We start from the raw sequence: 11,834 nt of genomic DNA, 5'->3' as shown, positions 1-11,834 counted from the left end.
AAGGAAATAGTTCCTCTGTGTTGTAAGGGGCATAGCTCGGCTTTAGAGGGCCTGTTCTGCATGCAGGATTTCCCAGAGTCAATTCCCGGCTTCTCCAGGTAGGACTGGAAGAGAACCCTGTCCAAAATCCTTGAGATCTGCTGCCACTCAATGTAGCCAATACAGTGGTACCTCTGGTTACGTACTTAATTCATTCTGGAGGTCCGTTCTTAACCTGAAACTGTTCTTAACCTGAAGCACCACTTTAGCTAATGGGGGCTCCTGCTGCTGCCGTGCCGCCGGAGCACAACTTCTGTTCCCATCCTGAAGCAAAGTTCTTAACCCGAGGTACTATTTCTGGGTTAGCAGAGTCTGTAACCTGACGCATCTGTAACCTGAAGCGTATGTAACCCAAGGTACCACTGTAGTGAGCTAGATGAAGCAAAAGACTGGCTAGTTATAAGGCAGCTTCACAAACTCATGCAAAATTCACATCACGTACAGCTGCCCGATATCTCTGTTAAAAGAATTAAATATCTTTGAAAAGAGTCCCATTTTAGGCTTGGAGTACACAGCACTTAAAAAAAAAAATACCCCAGAGAAATGGAAAACAAATAATAATAATAATAATAATAATCCCCTGCAACAAAGGTTTTCAAGCTAAGTTTATAAGTATATTTCTTAAGCTATAATCAGAACATAGCAACTTTAATCAGATGCCATGTCTAAATTCCCCACAATTAACAGTGTTTTTTTTTTTAACCCTCTAATTAGATGTACCCTGGAAGAATTTTGGCTACCAAAATATGCCTATTTCATATTTAGGTTGGGGGGGCGTGTAGACCAGCCTTAAAATAGAAATTCCCCCCTCTTTTTTTTTTTAAGGATCCTTTTACATAATCCTGATTTGCATGCTCTTGCCTAAGTTTCTTCCTGCTGTTGAAAAGGGCAGTGATCAGAAACAAACACACACACAGGCTCATAACACACTGGAACAGTTTTGGCAGCCAATGAATGATGGGCTTCTTTGCCCTCCTATTAAAAACGCTTGCTAAAAGAGACGTTCTCTTTTTTCAGGGGCCGCCTTTGCGACGTCCTGATCTGCAGCTAAATGAAGGCACTCTGTAGTCAGGTCTGAAAGAAGTGCTCTCCCCCAGTCTTACATCTGTGGTCCTCCCAGCTCAAAAACAGGGCAATGTACAGTTTGTTTTGACACCTGCTTAATGCGCGCCACCCTGAAGAGTGCCCCCAACACCCTGCTTTATTACATTTAAGGTTGGGTCTTCAGAATACGCACCACAGTGTGTTGCGGTTTGCAAGGAAGTGTGCTTTCGATCCAGGGCTGATACCATCTGACAAGCCAAGGCTCAAGCTATGAAATGGACATCTGAAGGCAGCCCATTTTAGGGAAGTTTTAAAATGTTTGATGTTTTATCGTGTTTTTAATATTCTGTTGGGAGCCACCCAGAGTGGCTGTGGAAACCCAGGCAGATGGGTGGGGTATAAATATTATTATTATTATTATTATTATTATTATTATTATTATTATTATTAATTGCTGGACCCATGGTTTGACTTTGTATCTTGAGGCGACTCAGTTTTCAACACATCTTGTCACACCCTAAACATCTTGCAGATGAAGGTGACCTGGAAATTGCAATTAATCCAGAATGTGGCAGCTAGACTGGTGACTGGGAGTAGCTGCCGAGACTATATAAGACCGGTCCTGAAAGACCTACTTTGGCTCCCAGTACGTTTCCGAGCACAATTCAAAGTATTGGTGCTGACCTTTAAAACCCTAAAGTGTCTCGGCCCAGTATACCTGAAGGAGTGTCTCCACCATCATCATTCAGCCCAGACACTGAGGTCCAGCTCCAAGGGCCTTCTGGAGGTTCCCTCACTGCGAGAAGTGAGGTTACAGGAAACCAGGAAGAGGGCCTTCTCGGTGGTGACAACTGCCCTGTGGAACGCCTTCCCATCAGATGCCAGGAAATAAACAACTATCTGATTTTTAGAAGACATCTGAAGGCAGCCCTGTTTAGGGAAGTTTTTAATGTTTGATGTTTTATTGTGTTTTTAATATTCTGTTGGGAGCCACCTAGAGTGGCTGGGGAAACTCGGCCAGATGGGCAGGATAGAAATAATAAATTATTATTAACTATTATTATGGAACTTCTGCACCAGGTGAAAAAGCCTCTTCCCAAGAGGGATTGTCAGCTGACACCATTTCTCAAGACTTATATTTTTGAATTGTTCTAGGTTTGTATGGGCTGCATTCATTTATTGAATTTATTGTTAGCTAACATGCTACTATTAGAAATGGGTGATTTTTGTCTGCTTTGTTTTCTCTCGTTTTTCCAATCTCAAATTCAGTTCCCCACTTCATTAGTGTTCTAGTGTGGGTTTCTCCATATGCACATTTTATATGCAATTCCCCAAATATACAAATTTTTCCGCAAAGCATTTTTTCTGTAACGCAATGCATCTTTCATGAACCAATGCATTTTTACACACATTTAACACATTTTTTTGCACAGGTTACTGGGCTGAGGAACTGCAGTGCAAAAGTTGAGGAGGGCAGATTTCAAAGGATGGCTGCATCGTTCCAGTTCATGTCTAAGAGGTTTGAGAAAGTTTGGATCTGCTAGGTTTGTCTTTAAATAGTAACTGAATCAACTTTCTCTTCCATGCCTAGTCATTGTGTTTCTATAGGACTGTATTGGTGGGAACGCTGCTTCTTTTCTAAACTGCTTTGTGTTTGTTGTGGGCCTCCTGAGGTCAATGTTGCTGTTGGAAAAGTGCCAAATATCAAACCAAATGCGTCAACTTTATGTGCATCATGGGGAAGTTTTAATCCCCCTTCATATATGGCAAGGGTGGCCACATGGTGCCCTACAAATCCCAGCAGCCCCAAATGTCATGTCCAACAGCCATGGATGATAGGAGTTGTAGTCCAACAACATTGGGAGCTCAGCACCAGGGGCATCGACCTGGGCCCCAGATTATGGGTGCCCAATAGCACCCACGCCATAACGTGATGTTGTGATGTCATGTCATTTACATTGTGTGTGCTACACCAGCGGGGCCTCAGAGGTCACGTCTGAGGCCTCCGTTGTGACTTCCAGTTTCTACTAGAAGTTGCATTTGAGGTCTCATCAGGTCTCAGACATGACTTCCAGGGTCTCACGAAGGACCAGGATTCGCATTAGAGGTGCCCGAATGATGGAGTCTATGTGTTCAGCTAGTGGGCCACCTAGAAAAAGGTAAAAGGTAAAGGACCCATGGACGGTTAAGTATAGTCAAAGGCAGGCACATCCAAAGTCCAGCCCGGGGGCCAAATCCAGCCCCCTGGTCGATTTAATCTGGCCCCTCAAGCAATTCTGAGAAATGAATCTGTTGTGGCCCCTGAGCTCCTGCTGTTCGGCTTGTTCTGCCCAGGAGCCAACGCATAGACTGAGAGCTGCAGCTCTTCAGCATCGACCCTTGGAACCGCCCACCCGCCGGCTCGCGCATGCACCCTATTCGGTTTTCGCGCTGGTGGTTGACTCGTGCAGGTGCCCTGTGTGCGGATCGGTCTTCCGCTTGCCTGCGGATTCCTGTAGCGGCTCACCATGCAGCTTGCTTTCATAGTTGCTCTCGCCTGTACAACTAAAAGAAAGCTCAACAACTTCAATCCTTAAAAAACGCTCAAGAACTTTGGGGTAAAATCCTAAAAAAAGAGGGTAGGCTGTCGGAATTGTGCATTGCTTTGTAACGATTTGTTGGGTCTCTGGACCGTAAGAAAGATTGATTGATTGATTGATTGGGGAAAAAACTCAACAACTTCGGCTGGCCCTCATGCACGTTCACTTCATCAAATCTGGCCCTCTTTTTTGGACCCCACTGGTCGAAGGTGACTATGGGGTTGCGGCGCTCATCTCGCTTTTCAGGCAGAGGGAGCCGGCATTTGTCCACAGTCAGTTTTCCAGGTCATGTGGCCAGCATGACTAAACCGCTTCTGGTGAATGGAGGAACATGATGGGTGCCAGAGTGCACAGAAACACAGATTATCTTCCTGCCACAGCAGTACCCATTTATCTACTTGCACTGGTGTGCTTTCAAACTGCTAGGTTGGCAGGAGCTAGGACAGAGCAATGGGAGGTCACCTCATCGCTGGGATTCGAACCACCGACATTCTAATCAGCAAGCCCAAGAACAGGGGTTGGCAAGGCTTACCTTGCCTGGGCCGGTTCACTGCCACGGAGCCCCCTCCGTGGGCCAGATCGCAGGCATGCGTTAGAGTGTGTGCGACCAATTTCCGGCATTTGCAACTGCACAGACGTGATTTCTAGCGCTGCAAAAGCGAGTCCCTGCTCTGTGCTGTGCCGGTTTAGCGCAGCGCATGGGGACTCGCCAAGTGGATGGCTCAGTTCGGGAGCGGCTCGGGGGCCGGTAAAATGACCCCCATGGGCCGCTTGTGGTCCCTGGGCCTTAGGTTGCAGACCCCTGCCAAGAGGCTCAGTGGTTTAGACCACATCGCCACTCACATTCCTCCACCTAGAAAAAGGTGCATCTAGCCAACAATAGGACCAGGTGAGCATTGTGATACAAATCCCATCACATTCGTGTTGGTTGCATATATAAAACCAGCTGCTATGCAGGTCCTGCATGGTAGATTTGGGCTCCTTTTAAAAATACTTGTACGAAGCTCAGGAAAGAACACCAACTGCTCACAATCGTATCAAAAATATTTTATTTATTAAAGTAACAATTGTACTAAACAACCTATACTTGAAATGCATTGAATAATTGCTAGAATAAATACAGGCAATTATTTCAATCCTTTAAAGAATGAGAGGATTTTTATTTGACACTTGAACGTTGTTACCCCAAAGCTTTAACTTATACAATATAAATAGTTAAAAGGCAAAAGTCAAGTTTCTTTTCTTTTTTCCCCCATTTGTGTCATTTGCATGGTTTTTTTTTTAAAAAAAGAAAATTTAATACTGATCCATTTGGTCACCAAAAAGGATCGATTTTCTCCCCCAGTTGCAAGCAAATTAAGGCAAATTTTGCGAGCAAACATGATCTCTGTATCAGACAAGGTAGTATGGGTGTTACACATTCCACAGCAGAAAAATCAAAGTCATATCTGCATTTTAAGGAAGACAACCATATATCCCCCAAAACAACCAGATGAGCTTCCATTCTACCACAGTGATGGCCCATGTCAAAAAGAATAAGAATAAAATATAGATCTGTATGTTGTTGATACTCTTCCGCTTTTAAAAAAAATATTATTAGGGATTAATATTACATTAATTGCCTATGCGGGAATTGGGGCCCATATTTTCCTCTTTTTAAAAAATGTATTTTTAGGCATTCTTAAAATAATAATAATAAAAAAAAACTTTGATGAGTACATCATTGGGGATGGAAGGAATTCCTACAGCACAGAGGTGTAGAGATTCATGTTATTCTTCCATTAGGTTGGATCCAGACTTAAGATGTAATCTAATACACATTCACCTGTGGGAAAACCCCACTGAACTCAGTGAGACTTACCTTATTTTTCCATCTATAAGACGCCCCCATGTATAAGATGCCCCCTATTTTGGGGGACTCAGATTTAAGAAAAGTCCACCCTCGGTACTATCAGTGTATAAGACACCCCCTATTTTTTTATATTATTTTTTAGGGGGGGGAAACCTAGTCTTATACCCAGAAAAATATGGTAATTCTGAGTTGACATGTATGGGATTCTGCTATATGTTACTCATGCTTTAGCTCATTGAAATCAATTTGGACAAGTTAAGTCATGATTCACATAAATCCCATTGATTTCAGTGGGACTAAAGCTTTACTTTAGACAGGACCTACCGCAATAGTTTTCTCTGGAAGCTAATGGATTGCCAACACTGGGTTGGCATAACTCAATTTGAACAAACCAAGATATGCAACTAGCAGTGGCGTAGCATGGGTTGTCAGCACCCGGGGCAAGGCAAGTAATTTGCGCCCCCTAACCCATGGATTTGCGCCCCCTAACCCTAACCCCCAGATGTTGCGCCCGGTGCGGCCGGCCCGCCCTGCACCCTCCCAAGCTACGCCACTGGCAACTAGGATTTCACTCATCTTTACATATTTTCTAAAGTGGAAACCAAGAGTTTCACTCCGACAACACTATGTTTTCATATATATAGCATTTGGCACCCAGGTGATGGATGGAAGACTGCTTTTAATGCCTATGTATCATCTGGCAGAGGGTTATAAGTTTCCTCTTACAAAACTTTTATGGGGAGGAGAAAAAGATTGCACGTATCTATCCCATTGGCCTTTGTGGGCCCAATCCCACAGAAAGTTCTCCTCCGCAATTCGCACTGAAATTGGTGGGAGCTGTGCAGAACCGGAGGTGGAATTTTGGGCTCTGGATTTAACGGTCTCATTGCGACGTCAATATTTGGTTAAGTCAAGCCTGGTGTTTTTGTCCTCTCACTCTAATTATTCTACTATGTGGGGCACTGGACATCTGCCCAAATGGTGCCACTGAAGTGGTTTGTGATCACTCAACGCAGCTCCCATGGATTTCAATGGGGGTCTAGGCAGGAGAATATCCTGGGGATTGTGCTATTCCTTGCGCACAAAGATTTTGCCTCCAAAAATTGACAATGATGTTAATTTTCCCTTCCACCCCTCAAATAAAGTCAAAAGCACACATTTAAATACTTTCACAGAAATAAACATTAATCAGTTTAAAAATACAGAGACTTTTTAAAAATTCTTCTTTCAATAGTGGGAGGGGGAAAATTCAAATCAGCAAACCATTTTCACATTGTGGGCAAGTCTTTTTCTTTTCTTTTTTAAGGAGGAGTTTTTCAAAGCCTATTTAGAGGGGGGGAAGCGAGAGACTGTAAGAGTGGCAGGGAGGGGTGAAAATAGTGTACTTTTTGGCAGAAATATAAAATACGAAGTTTTTATTTATTTGTTTTTTTAAAAAAAGACTGGTGTAAAAAGTAAACAGAGACAAATAATTACAATTATATAAAAATACAAACCCTTGGTCATCAAAACCCTTATAAAAACTTGACTTTGGAATTACAGTTTGCAGCCTAACACACACACACACACACCACATGCTCACTCGCACCACTTCCTAGGAAAAAAAGTAACAGAACAACAAGAAGGTTCATAAATTAGGTTGCAGATCCTAAAATGGGTTACCAGATCCTTTGCTTGTGTCTCCAAATCTCCCTTTCTTCCATGTCCGCCCACAGGAGCGTGGCCAATGAGGTATATAGGACGTTAACACTTTTGGGCGTACGCACAACAGAAGAAAGTGCATCGTTGGGAGACCACCCACAGGAATGGGTTGAATCCTTGTGATTTTCTTCTCCCCCCTCCCCCACCCTTTCCCGACAAAAAGGCACAATCACATTTTATTATTATTATTATTGCTTTGGCATGGTCATGAATTCGTTCATGTTCAAGTCCCAGCAGCAGTGATCCTTTTCCCTTGATGATCTCAAGTACCACAAACGCTAGAAGGTTCGTCGTGTGACAAGAAAGATTCCATGGGCAGCAAAAGAAGAAATTTTTTTTAAAAATGGGGTTAAGGGAGGCACAGTGGTTGAATCATACATCAAGCACCATGTCGTACTGTTGTTCCTTCTTCCTCCTTCCGCATTTGGTGATGAGGACCAAGTACAAAGTCAAGAGCATCACCCAATAGCAGGCGTAAAGTATCGTACCAATGATTAGCACGGTCTGTTTCGATTCAGTGAATGGCTTTTTGGATTCCTTGTATATCGTGAAAATGACGCCGCCCAAGAGGATTGTAAACCAAATGGAGACCGGGATGAGTCCTATGAAGTTGACCACGATGGTTTTCCGGCCCGACGTGCCCCAGCCTGCTTTGTTTATGGTGGCGATGGCAAACATCTTTGCCGGCAGTAAACTGGACATGTACAACACTGAGTAGAGAGACATGAAAACCATGACAATGTTCCCTCTAAGGCAGCTGGCAAAGGAAGACTTGATAAGGCCCACCAGCTGGACTGTCAACAAGAAAAGCAGGATGTTCCACAACTTCCCCCGGTAGAAAAGCTGGATGACAGTGGCAATGAGGAAGAATGGGAAGAAGCCGGTGATGACAGCCTCGTACGTCATCCACAAGTGGTGCTTGTGGAACCACATTGCATTGTATAGCCACTCTCGGAAGTAGGACTTGCTCCAGCGGGTCTGTTGGTTCAACCACCTGAGATATTCGATGGGCGTTTCGGTAAGGCACTTGGACCGAGCCGTGTATTTCGTTGCATAGCCAAGGCTCAGGACTCGGTTGGTGAGATGGCGGTCGTCTCCAAAGCTGCACTGAGATCCCATGAATTCTTGATTGTACCAGTCTTCCACAAATTCGTGGAGTAAGGCGTTCCTGTACATCCCCAAGGGCCCACTGATGCACTGCACACAGCCAAAGTAGGACTGGCAGGCCCTCTCGATGTTAAACGCCATCCAGTATCGAACGCTGCTGAGAAAGGAGATCCACGAGTCGTACTTGTTCAAAATCTGCAAGCAGCAACAATGAAAAGGAAGTTTTAGCAAGAAAAAGAATATGCAACTGTGGTTTTTTTAAAAAAAACAAAACCCATAAAGTCATAAAATACTGCCATTCACATTTTTTCCCCATTTTTTTATTTTGACATAGTAATAATCAAAGAAAAAAGAATAAAAATGTGCACCCCACCACTGAGACCATTAACATCCAACCTCCCAAAATTCCAACACCTCTTGCGATGGTTTGACCCCTTTCCATTTTAACAGTACAAATTCTACAAACACCCTCCATATCTCCTCAAAATAATTTCGCCTGCATATTCCCTGCCTTACCTTAATGGCACATGTTAATTTATCATTAATAGCTATATCCCACACCTCTTTATGCCATTCTTCCATTTTATATTCTGCTTTCCCCTTCAACTTCCTAGCTATAATAATGTGTGCAGCTGTCAATAAATTTGTGAGCAAGTTCTTCATAACCTGTGAACCTTCCACCTCATCGTAAATTGATAATAGTGCTACCTCTGGACTTTTGGTCAGCTTTAACCCAGTGATTTCTGTTATCTCCCCTTAAACACCATTTGCCAATTTTATTTTATTTTATTACATATTTATACTTCCACCACATGTGAACATAATTCCCTGTTTCCTGGCATCCCCTCCAACATAACACCGAATATCCCTTGTTTATTTGGTTTAATCTGACTGGCGTTAAATACTATCCCCAAATTGATTTATAATAATTTTCTTTTATTCTTACATTATTTTTAATATTCTGTTACTCCCTCCCACCCATGTTTTCATAGAATCCTGTAATGCAAGAATCCTGCACTTCATGTTGGCTCTCTCTCACACAATACCAATGTTACCGATATTTTGTGGCAGTGGTTTTCAACCTGCGTGCAGATCAGCACCATGCATTTAAAGTACAATCCTGGGAGCTGCAGTTTCCCCCTCAAGGAGCTACAAATTCCCAGCATCCTTAACAGACTACAGTTCCCAAGATTCCTTGGGGGAACCAGAGCACTTTCAATGAGTGTTGGGTGTGCTTCAAATGGATAGTGTGGCTCCGCCTTGTGTGATAGAAGACCTGGAATTGCTCAGTGCCTTATTTTGGGGCTCCTCCTACTTCCAGCATCCTTCCCTCTCATCTAGACCCCAATTTTGAACAAATACTTCCCTGGACACAGAATGGAACATTTGCAAGAGACCCCAAATGGCAGAAAGAACACAGGCATACATATCGTTTCCAAGTTCAGAGTCTGCAAAACCAACAAAGTCCCCCAGACCAAAGTACTCTGGTTTCTGTACATTTCTAGACTCCAGCTTTTTCCAAGGTCTTGTTTATTTTGTTTTTGGCTACCTGCAAATCCACTTTGACTGCACAACTTCACTGTGATCTGCTCAAGGGTCGGGCAGAGATGTCAGGCAGCACGGGGCCCCGAGCCACCGTGTCACTCCCAGGAGAGACGCGTGGCTTGGTAAGTGCCGCCCCCCTGGTGTGTGCCATTTTGTCGCCCCCTCAGGGATTACACCGCACCCCCTGCAGCCCCCTTCCTACGCCCCTGCTCATTGACACCAAGCACAGCCAGATCAGCAGCTCACTCCATCCCGATCACCCATCTCTGTCTTATGCTCTTTCCTAATCATGTTATTTTACCCCTATATAATTAGAACCTGAACCTTGCCCTACGAGCAAATAAGTCTCCTGAAATGCAATGACTGATTCCAAGAGTCAAAGCTTCATGTGGACTATATTGTGTAAGAATTAGGCCTGGCAACACTGTAATCGGCACACTCTATTATCTTGTCTCAGTCGGTCTTTTGTGCCCCAGATCCTTTACATTGGGGCCCATTTTATCTATACAGGCCCCAGACAGAGTTGTTCTATCTGGCCTTTGGCTTGGAATCAATTTGATTCCCTCCCCCTCTTCTTTTTTCCTTTCTCTTTCTGTGATGGAACTCCTATTTGGGAACTTCCCTGGCTTATTTCTGGCCCACGTAGGACCAGTCTGAATAGCTAGCCTTGGTGAAGACTTGACGTTTTCATCCCCCAAAAAGTTTTTGATTTGAGTTTCCACTGAAAGGAGGCTGCATTTTAATGTTTTGATGTTTTAATATTGTATTTTAATCTTGTTTTTAAAGTTGTATTTCGATCAATTGTTTTATATCGGGTGTTAGCAGCCCTGAGCCTGGTCTTGGCTGGGGAGGGCAGGGTATAAATAATTTTTTTTATTATTATTATTAGGCTTTTCAGATTAACAGAAAAGCTCAGTTATCCAACCCCCAAACCATCTGAAGGTGGGGAAGGATAGGGATGTGTGCTTTTTTAATGTTTTATCATGTTTTTAGATATGTTGGAAGCCACTCAGAGTGACTGGGGCAACACATTCAGATGGGTGGGGTATAAATGCTAAACCAGTAATAATAAATACAGTGGTGCCTCACAAGACAAAATTAATTCGTTCCGCGAGTTGTTTCGTATTGCGATTCTTTCGTCTTGTGGAGCGCGGATTCCCTGGGTATTAACGGCTTTAAGAAAAAGGAAGCAAACTCGCAAGACGTTTTCGTCTTGCGAAGCAAGCCCATAGGGAAAATCGTCCTGCGAAGCAACTCAAAAAATGAAAAACCCTTTCGTCTTGCGAGGCATTCGTCTTGCGAGGTACCACTGTATTATTACGGAATAGGACGTCCCTATTTTCATTGGAGGGACACAGGTGGCGCTGTGGGTTAAAGCCTCAGCGCCTAGGACTTGCCGATCGAAAGGTCGGCGGTTTGAATCCCTGTGGCGGGGTGCGCTCCCGCTGCTCGGTCCCAGCGCCTGCCAACCTAGCAGTTCGAAAGCACCTCCGGGTGCAAGTAGATAAATAGGGACCGCTTACCAGCGGGAAGGTAAACGGCGTTTCCGTGTGCAGCTCTGGCTTGCCAGAGCAGCGATGTCACACTGGCCATGTGACCCGGAAGTGTCTCCGGACAGCGCTGGCCCCTGGCCTCTTAAGTGAGATGGGCGCACAACCCCAGAGTCTGGCAAGACTGGCCCGTACGGGCAGGGGTACCTTTACCTTTATTTTCATTGGAGAAATGTTGGAGGGTACATGGCTCATTTACAGACAATGACCAATAAGGACATGTGACAGGGTATGGAAGTGGCTGGAAAAGGAGGCAGAAAAGGGGGTGGGTGTGAGTAGGCTTATGTCGTGCACAATGACCCAGAACACAACCCTTGTGCAAATCAGGGTTGTCTGTATTACCATGTCCTACTCGGAATGAAATAGCAAGCATATTGTAAATGCATGAACGGTGGCATCACATAGGAATGTCTTCTG

General features: G+C 44.1%; 1 protein-coding gene across 1 annotated transcript in view; it reads right to left on the bottom strand.

Annotated features, from left to right (window-relative positions):
- Nucleotides 1-6,925: 6,925 nt before the first annotated feature.
- Nucleotides 6,926-11,834, bottom strand: part of HAS2 (hyaluronan synthase 2) — a 39,914-nt gene continuing 35,005 nt past the window's right edge. The window contains exon 4 of the mRNA XM_081918855.1: nucleotides 6,926-8,517. Within this exon, the coding sequence (XP_081774981.1) occupies nucleotides 7,588-8,517 (930 nt within the window). The 3' untranslated portion in view covers nucleotides 6,926-7,587. The remainder of the gene's footprint in view (nucleotides 8,518-11,834) is intronic.

The sequence above is a fragment of the Podarcis melisellensis genome (genome assembly GCF_964234715.1).
Source record: "Podarcis melisellensis genome assembly, chromosome: 7".
In the NCBI taxonomy this organism is placed as follows: domain Eukaryota; kingdom Metazoa; phylum Chordata; class Lepidosauria; order Squamata; family Lacertidae; genus Podarcis; species Podarcis melisellensis.
This window is presented reverse-complemented; position numbering and strand designations above follow the sequence as displayed.